This window comes from Synchytrium microbalum, assembly GCF_006535985.1.
Source record: "Synchytrium microbalum strain JEL517 chromosome Unknown SmJEL517_scf0053, whole genome shotgun sequence".
Classification (NCBI taxonomy): domain Eukaryota; kingdom Fungi; phylum Chytridiomycota; class Chytridiomycetes; order Synchytriales; family Synchytriaceae; genus Synchytrium; species Synchytrium microbalum.
This window is the reverse complement of record NW_022158402.1, coordinates 42,357-63,239: the sequence shown is the minus strand read 5'-3', so window position 1 is coordinate 63,239 and position 20,883 is coordinate 42,357. Positions and strand designations below refer to the sequence as shown.

Below are 20,883 nucleotides of genomic sequence, written 5' to 3'. Positions count from 1 at the left end.
GGAAAATACGACTACGCAGATGGACAAGGCTTGCCAAGAACTCGACTCTTAACTTACTCCATCAAGATCGAGCTAGTTCTCCGTTCTTGGGGCTTGATCTTCCTCAGCATGGTATTATACATTCAACAATGTGGTAGATCGACGCGTTTCAGATCAAAAGAACGGATCAAATACCAGAAACTCAATGTTTTGAGTGTTGTAGACTATTGTAGACGCCTTCAATTATGTAAACGTCAGGTCAGAACGCGTTCGATCTTCAAGCTTTCAGTGTGTCTACAACAGGCAACATACCTCACTCTTCAGCTAAAGACAACAGCGATCAGTGTCAGTTCGTGGCGCATACTCTGGCCTTCTACTCGACCAACTTTAGTCTTGATTCTCAGGCTTCTTCTTTGTCGTTGCTTGGTTTTGTCATGTTGCAACATTTGAGCAAACATGCCCAGGATCATGACGTGGAATGTTAATGGTATGGAGCTGATCTCGCATTAAACTTGTGAATAACTGCAATCCACTAACTCTTTCTCATCCCAGGCATGAAGACTCTTTTGGTAATTCATCCCAACATCACATACAAATCACAAACACTCTGATCAAGTTTGGCCTTCAACTTCGTTTTCTAGGACGAGCTACACGTCGACACCTTTGCTAGAGTCATAGACAATTTAAAATCAGGTGCGTACCTGCCCTCAGTCAAGAACGTGTCAAAAGCACTGCAGTGACTCTATTTTTTTTCTCCAAACGTCATTATGTCTGACGCATTCTACGTCTCTATTCTAGACATTATATGTTTCCAAGAAGCAAAGATACCACGGCATCTAGTTTCTTCTGATCTGGCCATTATTCCTGGATTTGACTCGGTAAGCCGTAATCTCAACCAAGTCTCGAGAACAAACGCTCATCGCTTCACGTCGAATCTGCTTCTACTAGTACTTTTCGATCTGTAAAACCAAATCTGGATATTCTGGAACTACAACTTACACTAGGCAGGAAACAGGAGCCGTGGATGCAGCCGATTGTTTCTTGGGATGCTTGAAGAACGAGACTAGTCGTCAAGTCATTGATAAATTGATACATCTCACGGACGTGCCAGAGCAAGAATTGAAGATCCTAGACACTCAAGGACGTGTCAACATCACAGACCATCGACTATTTGTACTCCTGAATATTTACTTCCCCGCTGGATCTGACCATGATGGCCTGGATGATTTCAAAATGAAGTTCTCTCGCGTTATTGAGGCTCGAGTCAAGGAATTCATCGCTCAGGGTCGCGAGGTCATCTTGGTTGGGGATGTAAGTCACTGTCTTGTTCATTTATTTTTCTCCTTGATTAAACTAATACCAATTCTATTTAGGTGAATTTGGTCCACACTGCTCTCGACCATGGTGATCCAGTTCAAAGCTGTATAGATTGGGGAATAGAAAAGTTTGAAGATCTTCCAGGTCGTCAATGGATTGACGGGTTTCTGTCACCTCAAGGAGTACTAGTTGATTTATATCGAGTATTTCACGAGAATGAGCCAAACAGGTTTACACATTGGAATACGAAAACCAATGCTCGGTATGCAGAATGTTTCCGAGTTTTGTTTGTCAATTACACCTTTCTGACAACCACATGCACTCACCGTTTCCAGAGAAGTGAACCTCGGTACAAGACTCGATTATATTCTTGTTACTCCAGCATTACTTCCATGGTTTTCTGGCTGTGAAATATGGGATCACGTAAAGGGCAGTGACCATTGCCCGGTCGTAGCAGAGATGGTTGATAAACATCCCGCTACAGGAGTGTTGTTATCAGATGTATTAGGTCCCATTCGATCAGTAGATGGTAAATTACCAGAACCACCAGCGCTGTGTACTGGTAACTGGCAGGAATTGAAGGGAAAACAATTGTCTGTACTAGGATTCTTTTCAAAAGACCCTACATCATCGTATATGCTGTCAGACTCTACATCACAAACCACCAAACGTAAATCAACGTCACCACCACAGTCAAAGAATAAAAATAAGAAGACGAAACCTGGCAACCAGGGAAAGTTATCATCCTTTTTCGTAAAGCCACCACCCTTAACTTTAGCTACTTCACAATCAACAACTACATCCCAATCAACGACACAATCAATTCAAGAAGCTCCTCAACCTTCAGCAGATCAACAGATACATGAAGAAGTACTCAATACAACTAACAACTCTCCATCCGATACTGACAATGAAGATCTATCAGACCTTTTGGATGAACGATGGCTCGTTCAAGTCAACTCTGAAGAAACGATAGCATCATGGAATAAATTGTTTGCTGCACCTAATGTGCCGAGATGTCACCACGATGAACCGTGTCGTGAATATCGTACGAATAAGCCTGGTGTTTACCATGGAAGGCAAGCTTTAAGATTTCATTGTGTCGATTTATGAGGTACTTTTCTAACTTTTTTTTGTGGTTAGGTACTTTTATCTTTGCGCTCGACCTGTTGGTCCTAAAAATGGGCAGCCAAAGACACGGTTTGGGCAGGTTACCGAACATCGCTGTGATATCTTTATTTGGGTATGCTCCTGTGTCGGCTTTGTGGACGAGGTGCAAATGTCTCACACAGTGTCTCACACATAACGGTTTCCTTCCTTTTAGAAACACGGAGGCTACCTTCGTGATGCTAACAAGAAAGAGACGAACAGTAGCAAACCTAATAAGCGACGGCAGAGGTGAAATTTTGCGGGGCTGTAAGTTTGTGCAGCTGGATATACAAATGTGTAAATGAATTTATCATCACGATCTCAAGCAAAATAAATTATCGGCCATGGTAGAAACGGACAAATGGATTGTCAAGTGAACTATTGTGCGACGTCTTAGTTCACGCCCTTTAATAACTCAAGGATCAAAAAGAAAAATATTCGCCACTTCATTATTAAATGGAACAATGTTCAGAAATATTAGAGGAAGGATATGCATTCTTCGGAAACAAATCTATTACAAGACCTGTGCGACTTTACATTGAATTTTTTGTTTTATATTGGTAGATCAACAAGCAGCACACACACCCTCTTCAAATCATTCGTTGCACTAGATTGTTGATGGCACCTTCACGGCCACCACCTTCACCACCTTGGACATAATGTACTGATTTTTTACCCTTGAATCCACCATTTGGGTTGCTCAATTTAAAAGCCCACAAAAAGTTTGAAGCCTGTTTAAAGTGAGGACCAACAGTGACGATTTCGTGAATCAAGTCTTCCATACAGATGATTCCGAATTTCCCCAAAGCTTCTTCAATGACTGAGTTGTCGTGGATTGGGATGCGTTGTTTGTTGATTTTGGCATATCCACGCTTGTAGATGAGTTCACGGACGGTTTTGAGGTTTGGGTATCTAGGTGGTGCGAAAAAAAACGATGCATGAGATGAGAGGATAATCCAGAAGTTGACTCATGACGTATCACACGATGATGGTAGTAGCTACGATGATACGAAATGATATTTATCTCGTCAACGAGACTCACCCCCACGCGACAAAAGGTTCGACCCAGTTGATCATCTGTAATGTAGCCTTGTTGAGTCTGACAAATACAGCCTTGTTGATTTGGTTGAGACGCATGAGTTGTAAGATCTTCTTTGGCTTTGGAGCCATGTGGTTGATACTAGGAGGTAGAATGTTAGAAATCGAGCACTATTGAAAGTTGTTTTTTTGCTTCAAACATGTCTTGTCAAGCCGTACCCCTTGAGTCGAATAACCAAGGCCAATTTGGGTTCAGCAGGTACATAGAAGCTTCCAGCGAGTTTAGCTTCACGCTTCATTCTGACTTCAGTCATTTCAGCATCCCTGTATTCCTTTGCGAATTGTTCGGCACGCTTGAAGATGACCTCACGTTTTGTCTTGTTGGCCTATGAGGGAGATGCAAGGAGGGATTATTACTAAGATGCTGGATTTAAACTGGGTGCTTGTTTTTGATATCTAGCAATCTGTTCATCATGACATCAAGCATCCTCTTTGCAACCATATCATCCATTATCGAGTAAGTAAGAGTCTCAGTCCCGAAAGATGGTATAATTAGATAACTACACTGCTCAAAAACATGGGAGTAACCCATAATTTTCTTGCTTCGTTACTTGTTTGGTTTAACAGTGTCATCACCGACTCGTTTTGATGCTATATTTTGCATTCGATAATTTGTGGTCATGGATTGCATGAGACATGCTTGATGCTTGATATGTCTGATGTAGTTTTCTTTTTTGTGATGGAGCTTTGATGATGCATCATAAGCTTGGCCAGTCTAGTCCATGAATTACCTGCTTCTTTGCGACGGTAGCAGCATTTCGTTCAGCAAGGATGCGCTCAGTTGTCTTCCTCTTCTTGAGGACTGATTCAGGCACGACGGTTTTTCTAAATTTTTTGTTTCAGAATGTTAGCTCTTTTGCAAACTTGAAGTATTCGACTTTGAATGGAATAGAGGAGAGATTAACGTACGTAGGAGCAGGAGCAGCAGCTGGTTTTGGAGGCATCGTTGCTATCTTCTTTTACAACAACAACTTGTTTAAAGAAAACTGAAGCCAGCAATTTGATTTGAGGGAGGTGCTTGTGTCCAAGCCAAAACACACAGAGACTTCAACTAGACACACTTTGTGGATTGGTGGACATACGAGCAGATAGTGGACTCTGCTAGTGGAATTCTCTTATTGACTTGCACGCCCTCCATCAATCATGAAGTAATTATTCGCTCATTCTCTTATTCGCTTTCGATGGATGGATGCGATGTCCTGCCCTGACACTGGCAGTGTTGGAATTGTAAAGCTTGTGCAGCAGAGGAGAGAGAGTGAGGAGGGTTGCTTAGATTATGTAGAATGCAGAAAATAGCAGTGACGGCCCTCTCCCACTCGTATCTCTTCTCGGTCGTGTTGCGTGCCAACATCAAACTCAACATTTGGACCTTTGCTCACACTACATAATAAAATAGGGCGGAAATCTGCAATTTCAGTGGATTCAAAATCTACCCTGGCCATGGCAAGATGTACATCCGTATGGACTCAAAGGTATACATACAGTGCTGCTTCAACTCGTTACTACCAGACACAACTAACCATCTTTACTCTACCACCTACTCTTGTAAAAAGTCATACCGATTCATCAATGGCAAATGTGAATCCTACTTTTTACAACGCTTAAAACCATCAAAGCTCGATTGGACTATTGTCTTCCGAAAGCTACACAAGAAGGGTGTGACTGAAGAAGCTGCCAAGAAGAGAACAAAGCGAACTGGTTAGTAGATACATGCAGCATATTAGTGGTGTTGTGAACGAGGGTTGCCTGGATGAAAGATATATCTGATCTAGCTGGACTGTTTTGATGGAAAGATTCAGAATCGCCAACACGGAAATATTCAGACTCCCCAGGATGCATGTCTCACTCAATCATCCATACATAGTCAAGGCTCAACGTGCCGTCGTCGGTGCTTCCTTGGATGCCATCAGAGCTAAACGAAACGAAAAGACTGAAGTCCGTGTTGCTGCTCGACAGGAAGCTGTCCGTGCCATCAAGGCCAAAAAGCAAGAAACTGAAGCCAAGAAGAAGGCTGAAAAGGCAAAGGTAAATATCGTGCTTTCATGATACGCCACCGACGGTAGTGTGTGTGTGTATTTTTTTTGGTCAAACCCACCAATTCATTGCATTTTCAGGCTGCCTCGGCAACTGCTGCTGGTGCGCGAAAGGCTGCACCAAAGATTGGAAAACAGCAGTCAAAAGGTGCTGCACCAAAGGTCCAAGGTAAATCACAACACTCGGTTTTACCCAACTTTTCAGATTGTTTGCTAACACCAACTTTCATTTTTGTATCTAGCTAAATCACGATAGACCAAAACAGCTGTATTTCGTAGCTTGTAAAAATATACTCACTTGACAGACAAACCTTTGATCATTTGATTTTTCGCAATTTCTGTTTTGTTGGATAGGATGGCAACAAGGGTAGCCTTATGAGCCGAGGACGATGAGAACATGAAGCCCGTGTCGTGGCACACAGCTGAAATAATGGATAGAAACAGTAAAGGTGCGTGGTGTTTGCGTAGCAAAAAAACAAGAATCGAAAACGCAAGAATACCGTATTGATTCGTGTCCATCTTGGCTTACCAACACTACCCTGTCATGTTACGGAGAAAAAGCGACCAATGTTGTAATATATTTTACTGACCACGGAATGTTACAACGACAAAATACAACGTTTTGTTTCTGTTGACTATAAAAGTGCAAGTCCTTACTATAATATACAAATACCACAAAGTCAGTAGAAGCAACGGCCATAAATTAAACAAATATGCAGCTTTTTTACCTTCCGTTTCCTACTGCTACGTCCAGGAGTAGTACCTGCAGCAGCTGCCCTAGTTGCCCTCGTTTCTCGATGAGGAGGCGACGTCTCGGACTCATCAACAATCTGATTACTATTCTCTACACTATTATCATTGGTTGCTCCACCAGGTATCACATCCTCCATCATTTCTATAACTGGACTTGATGCTGCTGCTGGTGTAGAAGCACCTGCCGTTCCCATTCGAGGTGATGCTGCTACATTTCCATTTGGTGACATTGGTCCTGGTGTCTGTGGTGCGTTCGTAGATGATGGTGTACCGACTTGTTGCTGTTGTTGATGTTGTTGGACTTGTGCTCGTTGGAGATTCAACTGTTGCAACAACTCGGGTGTAAACTGTAGAGACGGTAAACCTCCTGGGCCAACGGTGCCAACAGCTCCACGTCCAAGAGCCTGTAAATATTCTGGATTGGGTGGCGCTTGTCCTTGTGGCCTTACGACTCCATTTCCAACTCCTACTCCGCCTGCTGCTGCAGCAGCTTGTTGTCTATTGATCAAGAGCTGACGTTGTGCTGCTGGCAATGCAGCAAAGGCCTGTTGCTGTTCGATTATTTGCTGCATTTGCTGAGGAGTCAATTGCTGTTGGAAAGGTGGTCGTAGCTGCTGTTGTTGCTGTGCCTGCTGCACTGCCTGTTGTCGCTGTTGTTGAGCCATCAAGAGACGACCCAAGTCTGCTTGACTCAGCTGAGGTCGAGGCATACCACCAACTAGACCTAAAATACCAGATTGTTGTAAAACCGGTGTAACATTTGTCGGTAATGGAGTAGCTGTCACTGTACCTCCTTGTTGAGGCATTCCCTGTTGCATCGGTTGACCTGGCGGTCGGAGTGGAATTTGACCATTACCTAGTGGCACTGCTGGTCTAGCAATTCTGTAATTCGGATATGCTGGACCATAACCCATTGGAGCACCCATTCCTGGCGGCCTACCCATCATTCTCATTTGTTCATGACTGCTACGAATCTCTTTATCCCTCCTCTCCTTCAACATACCCAATTGTACAGGAGTCAGCGGAGAACTATCCAGATTCACTCCTGCTTGCAACTGTGACTGCTGATGTGTATCATGAGCAGTCATATTGATTTGCTTTGGTGGACGAGCAGGTGGAGGTTTATTGGCTTCTCGTTGTTCTGCGTATTGCCGTATCAAGTCGAATACCGCACTATGCCTCTTGATTCGTTTCTGCTCGTCTCTCCTCAATGACTTAGAGTGCTGAGATTCCAGCTTCTGCTTTTTATTTACATGAGTAGATGCACCACCATTAGCCATTGGAAATGGTGTAGATGGCGACATGATGGGTGTACTGGCATCAGATGCAGCAGCGGCTTCGTTGGCAGCTACAGCCGCATTAGCTTTCTGTTCTTTGATGGCACGACCCCAGCGTATAAAACAGTCGTGTGCTGTTCTAATAGCTTGAGGTGGACCAAGACGACATGATGCTAATGTATCAGCAACCAAATCCCAATTCGATGGATACTGTGCTACTAGTGTCAATAGCATATCTTCCTCTTCTGTCGTCCAAGGAACTACTACTCGACTAGGATCATTCTGATGGGCTGAGGGCTGTGGTTCAAACCCTTTATCGTCCTTGATTCGTCGTCCAATAAACAGTGGCGACGTAAATAAGGCTGCATTATACCTTTCATTTGAAGGGAGTGCCGTTGCCACTTCCTCGTCAATGTCCAACACATCTTCTGGCTGCAGGCGACCATACTTATCATAGCGGTGATTGTCCTTGACTATAAATTTAGTGCTCATTAGGTTAGAGACGGGAATGATGCGATGATATGGCATGGGATCATAATACAAGTCGGCCGTGTCAAATGGTTGATATGGCGTATCAGGTGCTGGAAGCATTATTTTCGGTATTGGCAACGGTGCTATCACTGGAGCCTGTGGTTGTTGTGGTGGCGTTGCTGAGGGTGCAAGTGGTTGTAATGCTGGAGATTGTGATAATGCAAGTGGTGGTGTAGCTTGAGTTATATTTATTGTTGGTGGTAGCGGCACTATTGGTAGAACTGGTGCAGTACTTGCTACAACAGGAGGCGGTTGTGTTACAACAGATGGTTGACTAGATGGTGTTATCGAAGTTGGGGCGACAGAAGGCTGATCTAAAGTAGTTGATTCTGCTGCTGGCGGTGGGACTTCCTGTTTTATGACTACTGGCGGTGGTTTTGGGAAGACTGGCATACTCGGCACTTCAGGTGGTGATGACAGATGAAATGACGACGTGACGATATACACCAAAGACTCGGGATCTACTACCAACGCAGGGCTTTCGGTTTTACGTGACCTTGAGGTCAGTATACTTAAAGCTGGAGGCATTATCGATGACGGATCAACACCAACACGAGGCTCTGTATCTCTACCCTTCCAAGCCCTTTCTTCTTCTGTAGAGGCTTCAGGTACATCAATTTCTGGTGCCTTTGTACTATCAGACTCTGTTTTCACAGTTGCCATAGCATCGTCTTCAGATGTCTCCATAGCGTTGTCAGTATCCTTTGGTAATGACAATGATCTACGTGGCAGAGAATCTTGTGGAGCAAGGAAGTCTAAATCCATCATCTCAGCAGCCGAACGTTCATGTTGACGCTACGACCAAAACATTAGTGAGGACTCAAACGATACGACTTGCGTCGCAGTAACGGAGTCAAACGTAGGCTTACTCTATCCACGCATACGGTAGACTTGTCTTCTGCTGCATGCCATTCCAGAACCCATCTAGCCAGTTTAAAGCACATAGCAATCTTCCATTTTCTTTCCTCGCGAAAATCCTGACCCAACCATTTCATTTCATCCAACAGTAAATCATGATGTGACTTATGCCGTGGCGGTGGTTGATGAGGTACTCGTTGCTTGAAGGCCCATGTTCCTTCCTTTTCCAAAACCTCTATTCGACTCAGCAGTTTAAAATGTTTTTGTTCTTCTCTGGCAACCTGCCAATCTTTGGTTGACAACACCTTTGGTGCTGTTTGTAGGAAACTCGATACTGGTTTTTTATATACAAGGGATCGCCATCCAGCCAACTGATAACCACGAATTTCTTCGGGCACAGATGATTTGGTGGGACTTGATGGACGCTGTTTACTATTAGGACTACGTGATTTCTGTAATTTAGGCTTTGTGGAAACACCATTGGCCGGTGTATCTCCAGCATCGTTTGCTTTTGTCATACTTTTCAGCACTGTCCGATCCTTTAGAGACATGCTCCTCCTCTTTAGTCGATCCTCAGCCGATGCATAAGACGGTCCTGGTGTTCCACTAGTACCACGTCCTCGACTATCGGAACCATCAACGTCCATCATGTCTCCATTCGGCGTGGCAGGGGCTGGTGAGTCTTTCATCAAGTCATCCACTAGTTTGTTTCCAGTATACGGCGGCACGACCAGCGCTGGCAGCTGCGCAGTCGCAGGTGCAGGCTGAGGCGCTGTAGGAGGAGGTTGACTCTGCATCGCGTCTACTGCCGCTTTACTACTAGTCGATGGTGGAGGAGCTATCGGTGGTCGAGGAGGTGACTGAGGAGGTATTAGCATAGTGCCCTGAGCTACTTTCGTCACTTCATTTGGAAGGTCATTTGATGCCCTGCGAGAAATTTATTCGTGAGCAATTTCGGGACAGATGGGGAGAAAAAATAGCTATTGAAATTCAACATGTCCCTTTGTGCTTACAGTTGTATACCATGCTGCCGCCTGTAATTGGCATATTGTGGATCTTGATCATATAAGTTGGCAGACAAGAGAGTATCCAAATTCGTGTCTTCAGGTCGCTCTACCATAGTCTCCAACATATAGAGTTCCTTCACTTTGGTGTTTCTCTGAGCAATGAGATGACTAGCGATGCAAAACTGTGAGTGTAAAGTGATGATACGACTTTTCAAAAGGGTTGTCTTGCCTGATCTTCGATAGCCTCGTCTCAACACCCGTGTTGCGTAGGTTCTAAAACAAAACAATTCGAAGTTAGATCTATCTTTCATTCGAACCCATTGCTGGTGCATCAGTCCAACCTCATAAGAAGGAGCTCGTCCATTCATATCTGCCATTATGTACAGGGATTAATATGGGTAGCTAGTTTGGCATTGATTCTGTGAAAGTGTTCTAATTTATTGAGGTTTGTCGATTGATCCAGTGAGGTTTAGAGGTGACTATGGATGCGAATGTGTGTCTACGATAATGTCTGATCTATTAGAGGCTCTTTATTCCGTGGATGCGTTCAGATGAGCGACAAAGGGCCTGCAAAAAGGAAATGTTTTGAGTTTGCGATGGTCTGCTGAAAGAAACGGCACAAACGAGCTGGCATTCTACTTTATGATGATCAATGCGAGTACGCACTGTACTTTTTCTTGTTTCTAAACACCCAATATCGTTTTCTTGGTAGTTCACGTTTTCAGACAATTCAAGCAATAGGACAAAACACGGTCAACCTAGTTGTAAGCGTAGGGATTAGGACACAATCCTGATAATAAATCACCATATAATTCGTTACCCGGCTGTCCCGAAATGATACTTGGAGACACTGCGCTTCTCAAAACAATGGATTCTTCAACCGAACTAATTGATCATAGACATAGAAAGGAACAAATGGCAACAATTGGGATTTGATATACGCGTCCTAGTAATCAAATACACGTACTTTGTTCGCAAGAAAGTTCTATGTATACATAAAAAGGAGAGACTACATATTTTGAAATCAACCATTCCTCAACTTTGCAAGTCGTTCACTTAATTCATCATGCTCCTTTTCGACTGTAGCTGTACCCAGTGTTTTCGTTGCGGCACCGGGCATGGCCATTTGTAATTCAAGACCATTTTCGTCTGCAACTTGTTGAATGAGGTCTTCGATTTGATCTTGTGGTGTTGTTTGTGCAGTGGTTTGACCCATGGAGTTTTCCATATATCCTGTTTGTACATCCAGATCTTCAAATTGCTTTTCAAATTTGTCCATCACTTGAGAAATCTGTTTGGACAATTGAATATTAGTTTCGCATATTTAAGAGGGCGCATTACAGGTATGGATATGAGGTGCATGAGAGTGTAAACTAAGAGCATATCAACCCCTTTTGCCAACAACCAAGAGCGTGACGATTGTGCGAAAGCACCATTCCATACTTTTATCAAAGGAATCAAGCGACACGTACCTGTTCAAGATTCATAGCCTCCATAGCCTTGTCCATACCCTTGACTACACCAGCCATACTCTGAGTAACAGCCCTCATAGTCACAGCAGTCTGTACACGAGACGCCACAGCATCAATTCTCGAAGATAGCCGCAAAAAGTTCAATGCTTCATTCTTCTTCCTTATAGCATTTGCAGCATATATTTTGGCACCTTCGGTATTCTGCTGTTGAAGAGCCTTCTTTACTTTGGCTCGTTCCAAGACTTCATCCTTTTGGCACTTTTTCGCGTTGCGTTGTAGTTGTTTGGCAGTAAACTGGAAGAGGAGCGTCGAATGTTAGCGTATATGTACGAAATACGGAGCTCAAAGGAGAATAAAAGACAAGATCCAGGCCAAACCTTGAGATTGAAGAGGTGTTCTAACAGATATAATTGAACGGTCAGTCAGGGTTTGATGTCGATAGTCAAAGAACGGATTCTCGATAATGACGACGTAAGGGGCCATACGCAATTGATCACAGACATGTCGATATTGAGTACGTATCGAAACTCCTCTTCAACTCACTTTCCATCTTGAACAAAGAGGCGTCTATAAGTTTCGAGTAGGATAGAAAGCCAGACGACCGACGACTAGAATGTATCTGAATTCAATGCAGAACCGACTGTGAGCTAAGGTCTTGGCAAGCTAATTTCGCAAATATGATTCGTGACTGAGGTTCAAGATCGAAAGCAACGAGGAGTGAAACGAGAAACTTGTATGCAACTTCGACGTGACTGGGTGTTATATTTCAAACTTTTTTCACTGTTGCTTCATCTTATTGCACAAATAACCACAAAACATTGCTAAAATACTACTACGTGATGTTAAAACTGCTTTGCTGCAAGACGTGACGAACCTATACACCATGGTGGCCAAACACATATTGTAAAGCTTCATTTAGCTCTTTTTTAACATGTTGAGCTCTTTCTTCCAAGTCAGATGTGTTTTGATTCGTGGGCTGGTGCTCTGATATCTTTTGACTTTCATGAGCGACGTCACTTGTTGGTATTGGTTGAATCGAATGTTGGCTCGTGAGACCAACACGATAGTCCATTTGGATCTTTTCTCCCTCTTCTCTGTTGACCTTGTTGAGAAGAGGTTGATGTTAGTTGGTCAAACACGTCAAGCGCGTGAAGTGACCGAATGAATATGCATTCAGAATGATAGCCATGTCATGTTCAAATGTACGGAGAATATCTGAGCACTTCGACCTCATGTCAACACACCTGATTGTGATTGCCATGCCCAAAGACAGTTTCAACCCTTTCCAAGACAGCTTCAAATACAGAGTGAGAGTGCTTTTCGGGCTTCTCTGCTTCTGGAGTTGACTTTGATGTCATATATGTACTGTGTCAATAGAAGCGATCGGTGGTTTTGGTCTAAAGCTTCGGTTTTTCTGTTCTACAGAAGGGGCCAAGAAGATGCAGGTCAGATCCGGTAAATTTTGTCAGATGACGAGCGTGGTTTCTCGATTTTCCCTGGTATTTTCGCGTCACTCACATGATGCAACGTATATTTTGTGGTTGTAATAATCCATACAGACTTTAACTACATCGCTTTCGAGGCCTTTTTGAAATCAGTACTTGCAGCCGCAAAAACCTGTGCCTGAGTAGCGACAAGAAAGTACGTCGACTTGGTCTCCAATTTTCTCACGATGGTATTCAATGGCCAGCAACCTTCTCGTTGTCGTCTCATACTGTCATAGCTTTGAGACAAGGGTGGCGTCGGCCGAAGTGCTGTTGAATCCAATCGCCATGCATTGGAGTCGACGAGGTCTTTGATTTGGATGGAGGCATCGCTAAAGAAGCAAGCCAAAGACATCGAATGGAGTCCTGGAACCAGAAACAAGGGTAGCAAATTCTTCAACTGGCCACCATTGTTTGGGCATTGACCCGCGCGTTTCAGCAGGGCTGCAAAGTCATAATACCCCTTCCTATAGACGCCAGGATCCACCCAAAATCCTTCCATAGTATCTTCGATGGCGGCCTTGTAGCATGTCGGCCCGTATGTGATGGAAAAGTGCAATTCACTGTCAAAGTTGCTGACCGTTGCCTTGCGAAAACGAGGGAGGGCCCACTGGTCCTAACTGTTCTCAAAGACACACCAGTGATCGTGAATCTGTTTTCAGCAGCGACCAATTGTATGATGCTCTGAAGATCCATAGCGACCAAATCAATATCAAACGAGTAGCCAAATCGCAGTGCCAGCTAAAGCGTCAGGCCAAAAAGTGGCGCAGGTGGCAAACAGTCAATGAAACGGAGACTAGCGTGTGTCACTTCTCGGAAACGGAGTACTTGCCAAGCAGATGTCATTGTTATAGCCGTTCTCGTCGTCATTGGCGGACAAGTTCATTTATTTGACAACAGCTTCCGCGAATCCAGAGTCTCGCCTCGTCAACGTTGGCCCTGCGAAGTATTCTGATGATTTACCAAGAATCTCAGAAGACCAAAAATAAGACTCATCTCCAATTATAACGGTGTGCTGACTGTTGAGAAGAATCGTTCAGAATGGGGTTGTTGAAGTGGGACAGGACCCACAAGGGATGGAAACTTACAGATGAGACAGAGGGCTCATTCCATAGAGATCGAATTAAAAGGACTACGTCGTCCTCTACTGTTGTTTCAAAATTAAAAGTCAGCAGTGCCATCATCACATACTGTCATTGCCTCAAAACAGGCCCCATCGTCAAACTTTACTTTAAAATTCTATTGCTGCAGACAAAGATCTTAGCATACCTGCACATTGTGAGAGCGCTCCCTCGGTTGATGCCATCTTTATGTTGATCTTGTGGTTAAGGTTTGAGACTTTGTGATTTTGCTAGCTAAAAGCAAAGTTAGAAAACGTGGTGTTACAAGCTCAAAGACCCAAGCTCGAAAAAAAGAGCAGCACTCCACGGAATATGAGGGAGCTTAGTCTATTCTGATTTTTAGCAACTACAGTTTTCATAACTCAAGGAAAACAAGAAGACTTCCTAGTCACTATCATCACCATCAAAATCGGCATTCGTATTTGCTGGTGGGTCGGGATTCGACATTCTCCAATGCACCGCTGGAGTTATACGGTCCCCAAACAAATCATCCTTGTCAGGCCCATGCTAAAAGAGACGCAAAATGTGAGCAAGGAAACAAAAAGTCATGCCGCCTTCTAAAATCACGACAACAGTGAAACAACCACACCACTATCACATCAAACAGGAGAAGTGGACAACTCACGTGTATCTTGAACGGAGACGCTTCAACATTCGTAGCACCATAACGACCTGTGCCTAGAAACACAGCAGAAGATGAAGATGGACGAGACTTTGACAGCAACTTGGGCACTGCCACATCTCGATCTTCAACAGTGATGGCATCAAGTGTAGTCTTCTTCTGGCCAAAGTTGAAGTCGGTAGCAGTTCCCAACGAGAATAATGGTACAGGGGCTGGCGATGGTGAGACTGATCTATATGCGGGAATTGGAGATCGAGATGCTTCCCGTTTTAGTTGTGGTGTGGGTTCTGTATCACTACTGCTATTACTATTATTATCTATAGAGTCACGGCCTAGTTGAGATAATACCGCAGCGATAGCTGCATTGGCGGATCCTGACAAGAGCGATGGCTGTTCGGTAGCCTCGAAACTAATTGTTGGTTTGGGAGATGGCGTGTATGAGAATGGTCCATATGGAGCATCAGATGCTACTGATTGAGAGATGGGCGCAAATACGAAGGGTGGAATTCCTGCTCCAAACGTAGACGTTGTATTGTTATCATTTTGTAGAGGAGATGGTGCGAAGGAGAAGTTGAAGGAAGCACCAGGTGATACATCTTTACTCTTGGCCTTTGCATGTGACCTAGGATAGGCCTTTCTCACTACGGAGGAACCAGACGGAGACGTGTTCGATGCACCAATGGCAAAGACAGTCTTTGGATCTATTTCTGGCGTATCCTTTTGGAAGAGGCATCGAGAGTATGGTGAGTTTTACAGAACGATATGATTGATCGTTTATGTGACGAGAGTCTTGAAAGTGACGGAGGCTGTGGAAGAAACAACATCTGCGACCTTGAATGAAACTAACCTTGACAGACTCATACCACTTCCCAAGAGTCAATCCATTCTCTTTGAGCTGGTCACTTTCTGGATCAGCACCTTCTTTGATCAAGAACCTGTACAATGTTAACCTCCTGGCCCTATGCGTATCTTGGTCTGTGGCCAGCACAAGCAGATGGTCAAGGAATTTGGAATCCTTCTTCCCTTCCAAATCACACATCCCGCCCGCCTCGAAAAGTGTTTTGACATATTCTAAACATTGGTTCTCGGGAATTGGTTGATACAATAAAAAGTCCAAAAGGAGCATAGACATGGCACCATGATCTAGCAGTAGAATTGATTCCTCAGTGTTTTGACTTGATGCAAAGTATCGATTTTCAATTTACCCATCAAAAGACGAATCATATCCTTGTTGCCAACCTTGACAGCTGTCAATAAAGGAAACAGCTCGATTCCAAAGTTCACTTTCATTCCAGGTACTTGCAAGAGGTCGTATAATCTGGCCACATCTACGTCCTCGATGGCATCTACCAGGGCTCTAGAGTACAGTGAGTGCCTGATACTTTCTTCTTTCGACAAGGCAAATTTAACTAGATTCGTATTTCGATTCTTGGAAGCGATGAGTGCCATATCATTCAGGAATGGTACGTATCGGGCTGGAGTAACAAATTTGCTTTCAGCGTCAAACAATAATCGAACCAGGTGTTCGTCTAGAATACAGAAAACCAAGAGTTTAAAGGTCGCAAAATAGAAATGTAACTTCAAACCACCAGTTCTTACAGTTGCGGTCTACTGCTTTGTGGACCAATCTTTCAAAGTGGAGGTGACCCAGAGTTTCAGCAGGGGTGTAGAAAAGAGACTCTACTTGGGTAAGCACAGGAGCTCCTGCTTCCAGCATATCAATAGCAATATCAGGATAGTTTCGATACATTGCGTCCAGCACACATAAGCCCAATCTCCACCTGCAAAAAAAATTGGTTAACCAGAGGTGTAAACACTTCAATCTCGTGTTGAGCTCGATTCAGAGCAGAAGGAGCATTGCACCAGGAAGTCAAGCACACTACAAATGTGAATGGAGGACGTACCACTTTACATGTTTTCTCCAACAAGGTGCATTGTCGGCACCACGTAAAACCGACTTGACAAACCCAACAAATCCATTCACAACACCCCACTCAAAAATCCTCTGCGAAATCCAAGAGTCACGATCTTTGAGTGGCTCTGCCGGCTGTTGCCAGCCACCTGCTGGAGAGTTTGCTTCTAGATGACGCTGTATAGCACCAACGTGCTGATTTGTGTAATATTCGAATATACTACAAGTCACAGCTTCATCCATGAGCTTGAAAGGGAATGGAGTCTTCTGGCCACGGTTTTGACCAACATACTCAAATTTTGTTGAGCGGAATATATACTGATCACGCCCGATATTTGCCTTCATCCAAGCGAGCTTCAAGGATGTGAGGTGACCTGCTATATAAGTGCTTTTACAACACGCGACCAGGTGTTGCGGGTCCCGTATCTTCGTGAATATCTGTTCGAATATATCGTATGGAACTGAGGCTAGCGAGATTTGAGGCTGAGTATCGGTTTGTGGTTGGACATTGTTGAGTTGAAGCAAGTCTGCGATATTGTTGAATGTAATATATGGAGCTGGTTCAATTCCTCGTTCAATGAGGACTGGCTTGGGTGATTTAGCTGATTCTGGCAAAACGTATTCGCCAGATTCCTTCAACTTGATTGTTTGATCCAATCGAGCTTTTGCGAATTTCTGATCTAGAGAGAGAGTAGAGGGTACGTAAATGGCAACACCAGATAGGAACGTAGCAACTAATTCATAATTGGATAAATAGTGACGGTTCACTATTCAACAGTTTACAGGTGAAGTTTGTCGTGAATCGCACTTCACAAACTCAGCTTCAGAAACAAGCTGAACTGGTCAAAAGAAGGACAGAACTAGGAATACACTTGCCTACAGCTTCCCAGGCATACTTTGCTCTCGGTGCCGACATGTCGGCCGACACGTTCATCTTGAAGCGAGTTGAAATGTGACCGAGTGTAACAATTTGAACATTTCGACCATTCAGTACTCTAGATTATTCACAGTATTTTTAAATTTTGCGTGATTCGACGCGTGTTCAGGCCTGTATCGTGCTGGAATACTCAGTCATCTTCAAAATTCACGAATTCAACATCTCAAACGCCGTCAAACACACGTCAACCATGTGCTTGATGAGTTGAGTATATAGTAGTAAATCTCTCAAGCAACGAAAAAGGCATATTACTTGGTATGAGTCTGTAAAAGAGTAACCACCCCATATTAATTTGTCCATGAGCGCGTCCACTTTAAACTCTAAGGACCTTCGCTTTACCATAGACTTCTTCACCGACGATGAAAGTTGGTGTCAAGGCGACAATCGTTGATCCAGTAGCGTATATGTCCACTGGGTCGTGCAATTCCGGATCGAATGTGGACCCATCTGCTGGCATTTTAACTTCCAACAGTGGCTCCAGCGTTTTGATGGTCATGAAATCTTTCGCGAAGCTACAAAAGCAAAACTGGGAGATTAACGGCCTGCTGCCAACATATGAAAGTACTTTACTTACTCTGCAGAAATTCTGGGAGCCGATGGTCTTGGCAACACAGATTGCACAGCCTGTTGGATATCCGAGCCCGATATTCTAGCTTGAGATACGAGACAAGTCCCGATTGCTTTGTACATTATATACTCTCGAGCCGTTCTAGAAGAGAAACTACCCGCTGTTACAAGGTCAGACGGAAGAGTCTGAAATCTTCCCCATGTCTTTACGTGAGATGGCGGTTTAGTCATGTCGTTTTGAGGCACGACAGAATCAAAGATGACTGCCAGCTTGTTTCTAAAACAGGAAAGGATTCAAAAGAACGAATAGAGTGTACAAAGCTAATAACAATCCTCACAGCAACGAACTAATGCGTGCTTCCACGCTGCTCATGCTAAAGATGAAGAAAATGGGAGAGATCAGTTCGGGGAGAGCTTACAGGATTGTAAACAAACGGCCTTACTCGGACAATGGTACAGCAGCAGGGGCAGCAATATCGAATGCTCCAGATTCAGCTTTCGAACCACCCCCAATAAATCCAAATCCTTGGCCCTGTCTCCTTCGATAAAAGAGATAGCCGACAACAGCAAGTATGAGGACTATGAGCACTGCAGCAGTTCCGCCAACAATGGCTGCAAGAAAAGTGATTTTGAGTTAACCACAAGCGAACAAAGCAGCGTTCGAGTTTTCCGACGAGATATAATAATCAACAATTCGCACCTCCAACATTAGGTCCTGATGATGGGACTAGGATGTGATGTGAGTAAATGTGTGAGGACTCAGGCCAACCACCGACAAGATTTCAAGCGATGCAATACCAGGAGAAGCAGAAGCCGTAGCAGTAATAGTGCCAGTCAGAGTTCCAGCAAGAGTAGTGGCAGCAATTGCAATAGAGGGAGATGCAGTAATAACAGTAGGTGAAGTTGGGATTGGCGAAGCTTGGACACTAGCAATTGGAGATGGAGCGATGCTGACCGCAGCCGGCGATGCCGCTACCGGAGACAATGTCGCCATGTTTCAGTAGTAAACCGTGTCAGCGAACGATAGGAGAAACAGCCTGTTTTGCCAACTTCTCACAAAAACACACAAAAACGGTCGCTCCTTACTTTAGACGTTCGAGAAAGCACCGTGTAGCCAAGTTAACCTCGCGCTTCTTACACTCCAGTAAATCATGGAATTTGATATATTTACGGCCATCTTTCACGGACTGGATCTTGCATGTACGCAGTTTTGTAGCATTGAAGCAACTGAGAGTATACTGACAGCCAACCCCAATAATAGTTACAGGCACCCTAAATGTCGCCCACACCAAAGCTCTAAGAGCTACTTTACTTAGAGCCTTCTTATCTGTGGCAACAAGCACGCTTGCTACATACGTGACATTAAACATGATTTTCCTGCCAATACGGTTCGTGTACAGGATCACCGCATTCGTCGTACCATCTTTGGACAAAACCATCGTAGCCAATCATCTAGAGCAAACTTCTGTTAATGCCGTGAAAGCTATACCCGAGCTGTTTGTCTACTTTTTTCGATGTGAGTAACCCTGACGTGTTTCAACGAATGACACCTATTGGTATCCTGGGACACCACTGTCTCAATTGGCTGTCTGCTCATCACTCTGTCATATCCCTCAAACAGATATATACCCACTTCCTATGGACGACCTCTTCTTCACCTCTGCTCCTCCAGTTATTGCTCGAATGGCCACACTGCAAGGAAGGCCCTCGACGTGGAAACGCTTTAGGCTCTTCTTGAAAAGATCGATAAAGTTAGGGTTGCTACTGATCTTACAGACAGTGATATTCCAGATTCTAGGGCAGTACTTGTCATATCTCACATTTGCATATCTTACGTATACCACTTTCGGATTGTATGGTGCTGTAGGAACTGCTGCGCTGTCGTTGGGTACTAGAATACGAGCCAAGGATGTCGTCACTACGGTGTTGAGGATGGGAGCTCTTTCTAGAGAGATACTGGATCCGTATCTCTGTAGGTCAAAGATGGATGACAAACAGGTAATTGCCTGTGATTTCTTGTTCATATCTAAACATAGCCGAATGATTTGCATAAAGACTCTTGAGGGTGCTTATACCACTTTTACTCATAGAGGAGGCAATGGTTTCATAAACATACGTTTGTGATTGCAAGCTTCACATTGCCCTTCTACCTTTTAATGAGGTATACTCCTTATATCGGATCGCTATTCTTTGGACTAGCTATGGCAAGTTCTTCACATTTATGTGCAGACATCATGGAAACTACAGATCTGTATATTCGACAAACTTAGCATATTTTTAAAGTACCAGTAAATAGACCACCAAATGCTCATAGATCACGAAATTTGTCTTTGTCTTCCGCCGTGTTGGATTCTGTATCATGAAGGGTATTGCGCGACAACTTGTCGGTCGTCGTCGTTTGGAGAATCCTATTTGGGGTCTATGAATGTAGAGGTGCTGCTTTTTGGTGTAGATTATTGCTATAGATCGCTTTAATATACATATTTTGCTACTCAAAAAAAAAAACAAAGTATCACTGAGTTAACGAGGATTCGAACATGTCACCTTTTGACGACGATGAGCCAGATTTGATCTGATACTCAAAGCCAGCCAACTGACAACATGACCAAGACTAGAGATTTAAGTTCTAATCTTGCCTGCAACTTTTCCGGACAAATGCAGGAGTCCGGAGATACTAACAGGAAAACCTGAGTTAATATAAAACTCCGAGGGGTCCCTTTGCGCGGCCAATGGTCCGTGACTCCCGCACCCAATGCATAGCTTCCG

General features: G+C 43.9%; 6 protein-coding genes across 6 annotated transcripts; 3 read left to right on the top strand and 3 right to left on the bottom strand.

Moving 5' to 3' along the window:
• Positions 1-435: 435 nt before the first annotated feature.
• Positions 436-2,698, top strand: SmJEL517_g05601 (uncharacterized protein; the record flags this gene model as incomplete). Its single annotated transcript, XM_031171527.1, has 9 exons — positions 436-466; positions 532-548; positions 621-672; positions 778-857; positions 928-1,290; positions 1,353-1,558; positions 1,632-2,330; positions 2,440-2,539; positions 2,621-2,698. The coding sequence occupies 9 exons, from the start codon at positions 436-438 to the stop codon at positions 2,696-2,698; spliced, it is 1,626 nt and encodes a 541-aa protein (XP_031022513.1).
• A 337-nt stretch (positions 2,699-3,035) lies between these two features.
• Positions 3,036-4,487, bottom strand: SmJEL517_g05600 (uncharacterized protein; the record flags this gene model as incomplete). The annotated part of the gene is made up of 5 exons (XM_031171526.1): positions 3,036-3,357; positions 3,488-3,625; positions 3,703-3,869; positions 4,275-4,368; positions 4,453-4,487. The coding sequence occupies 5 exons, from the start codon at positions 4,485-4,487 to the stop codon at positions 3,036-3,038; spliced, it is 756 nt and encodes a 251-aa protein (XP_031022512.1).
• A 504-nt stretch (positions 4,488-4,991) lies between these two features.
• Positions 4,992-5,832, top strand: SmJEL517_g05599 (uncharacterized protein; the record flags this gene model as incomplete). The annotated part of the gene is made up of 5 exons (XM_031171525.1): positions 4,992-5,015; positions 5,097-5,241; positions 5,408-5,568; positions 5,658-5,745; positions 5,819-5,832. The coding sequence occupies 5 exons, from the start codon at positions 4,992-4,994 to the stop codon at positions 5,830-5,832; spliced, it is 432 nt and encodes a 143-aa protein (XP_031022481.1).
• A 397-nt stretch (positions 5,833-6,229) lies between these two features.
• On the bottom strand, positions 6,230-10,115 carry SmJEL517_g05598 (uncharacterized protein; the record flags this gene model as incomplete). Its single annotated transcript, XM_031171524.1, has 4 exons — positions 6,230-6,232; positions 6,305-8,932; positions 9,007-9,922; positions 10,009-10,115. 4 exons carry the CDS (start codon positions 10,113-10,115, stop codon positions 6,230-6,232), a joined length of 3,654 nt encoding a protein of 1,217 aa, XP_031022480.1.
• Positions 10,116-11,026: 911 nt separating this feature from the next.
• On the bottom strand, positions 11,027-12,832 carry SmJEL517_g05597 (uncharacterized protein; the record flags this gene model as incomplete). The annotated part of the gene is made up of 3 exons (XM_031171523.1): positions 11,027-11,293; positions 11,475-11,768; positions 12,719-12,832. 3 exons carry the CDS (start codon positions 12,830-12,832, stop codon positions 11,027-11,029), a joined length of 675 nt encoding a protein of 224 aa, XP_031022487.1.
• Positions 12,833-19,268: 6,436 nt separating this feature from the next.
• Positions 19,269-20,387, top strand: SmJEL517_g05596 (uncharacterized protein; the record flags this gene model as incomplete). Its single annotated transcript, XM_031171522.1, has 4 exons — positions 19,269-19,317; positions 19,379-19,633; positions 19,739-20,115; positions 20,208-20,387. The coding sequence occupies 4 exons, from the start codon at positions 19,269-19,271 to the stop codon at positions 20,385-20,387; spliced, it is 861 nt and encodes a 286-aa protein (XP_031022486.1).
• Positions 20,388-20,883: the final 496 nt, after the last annotated feature.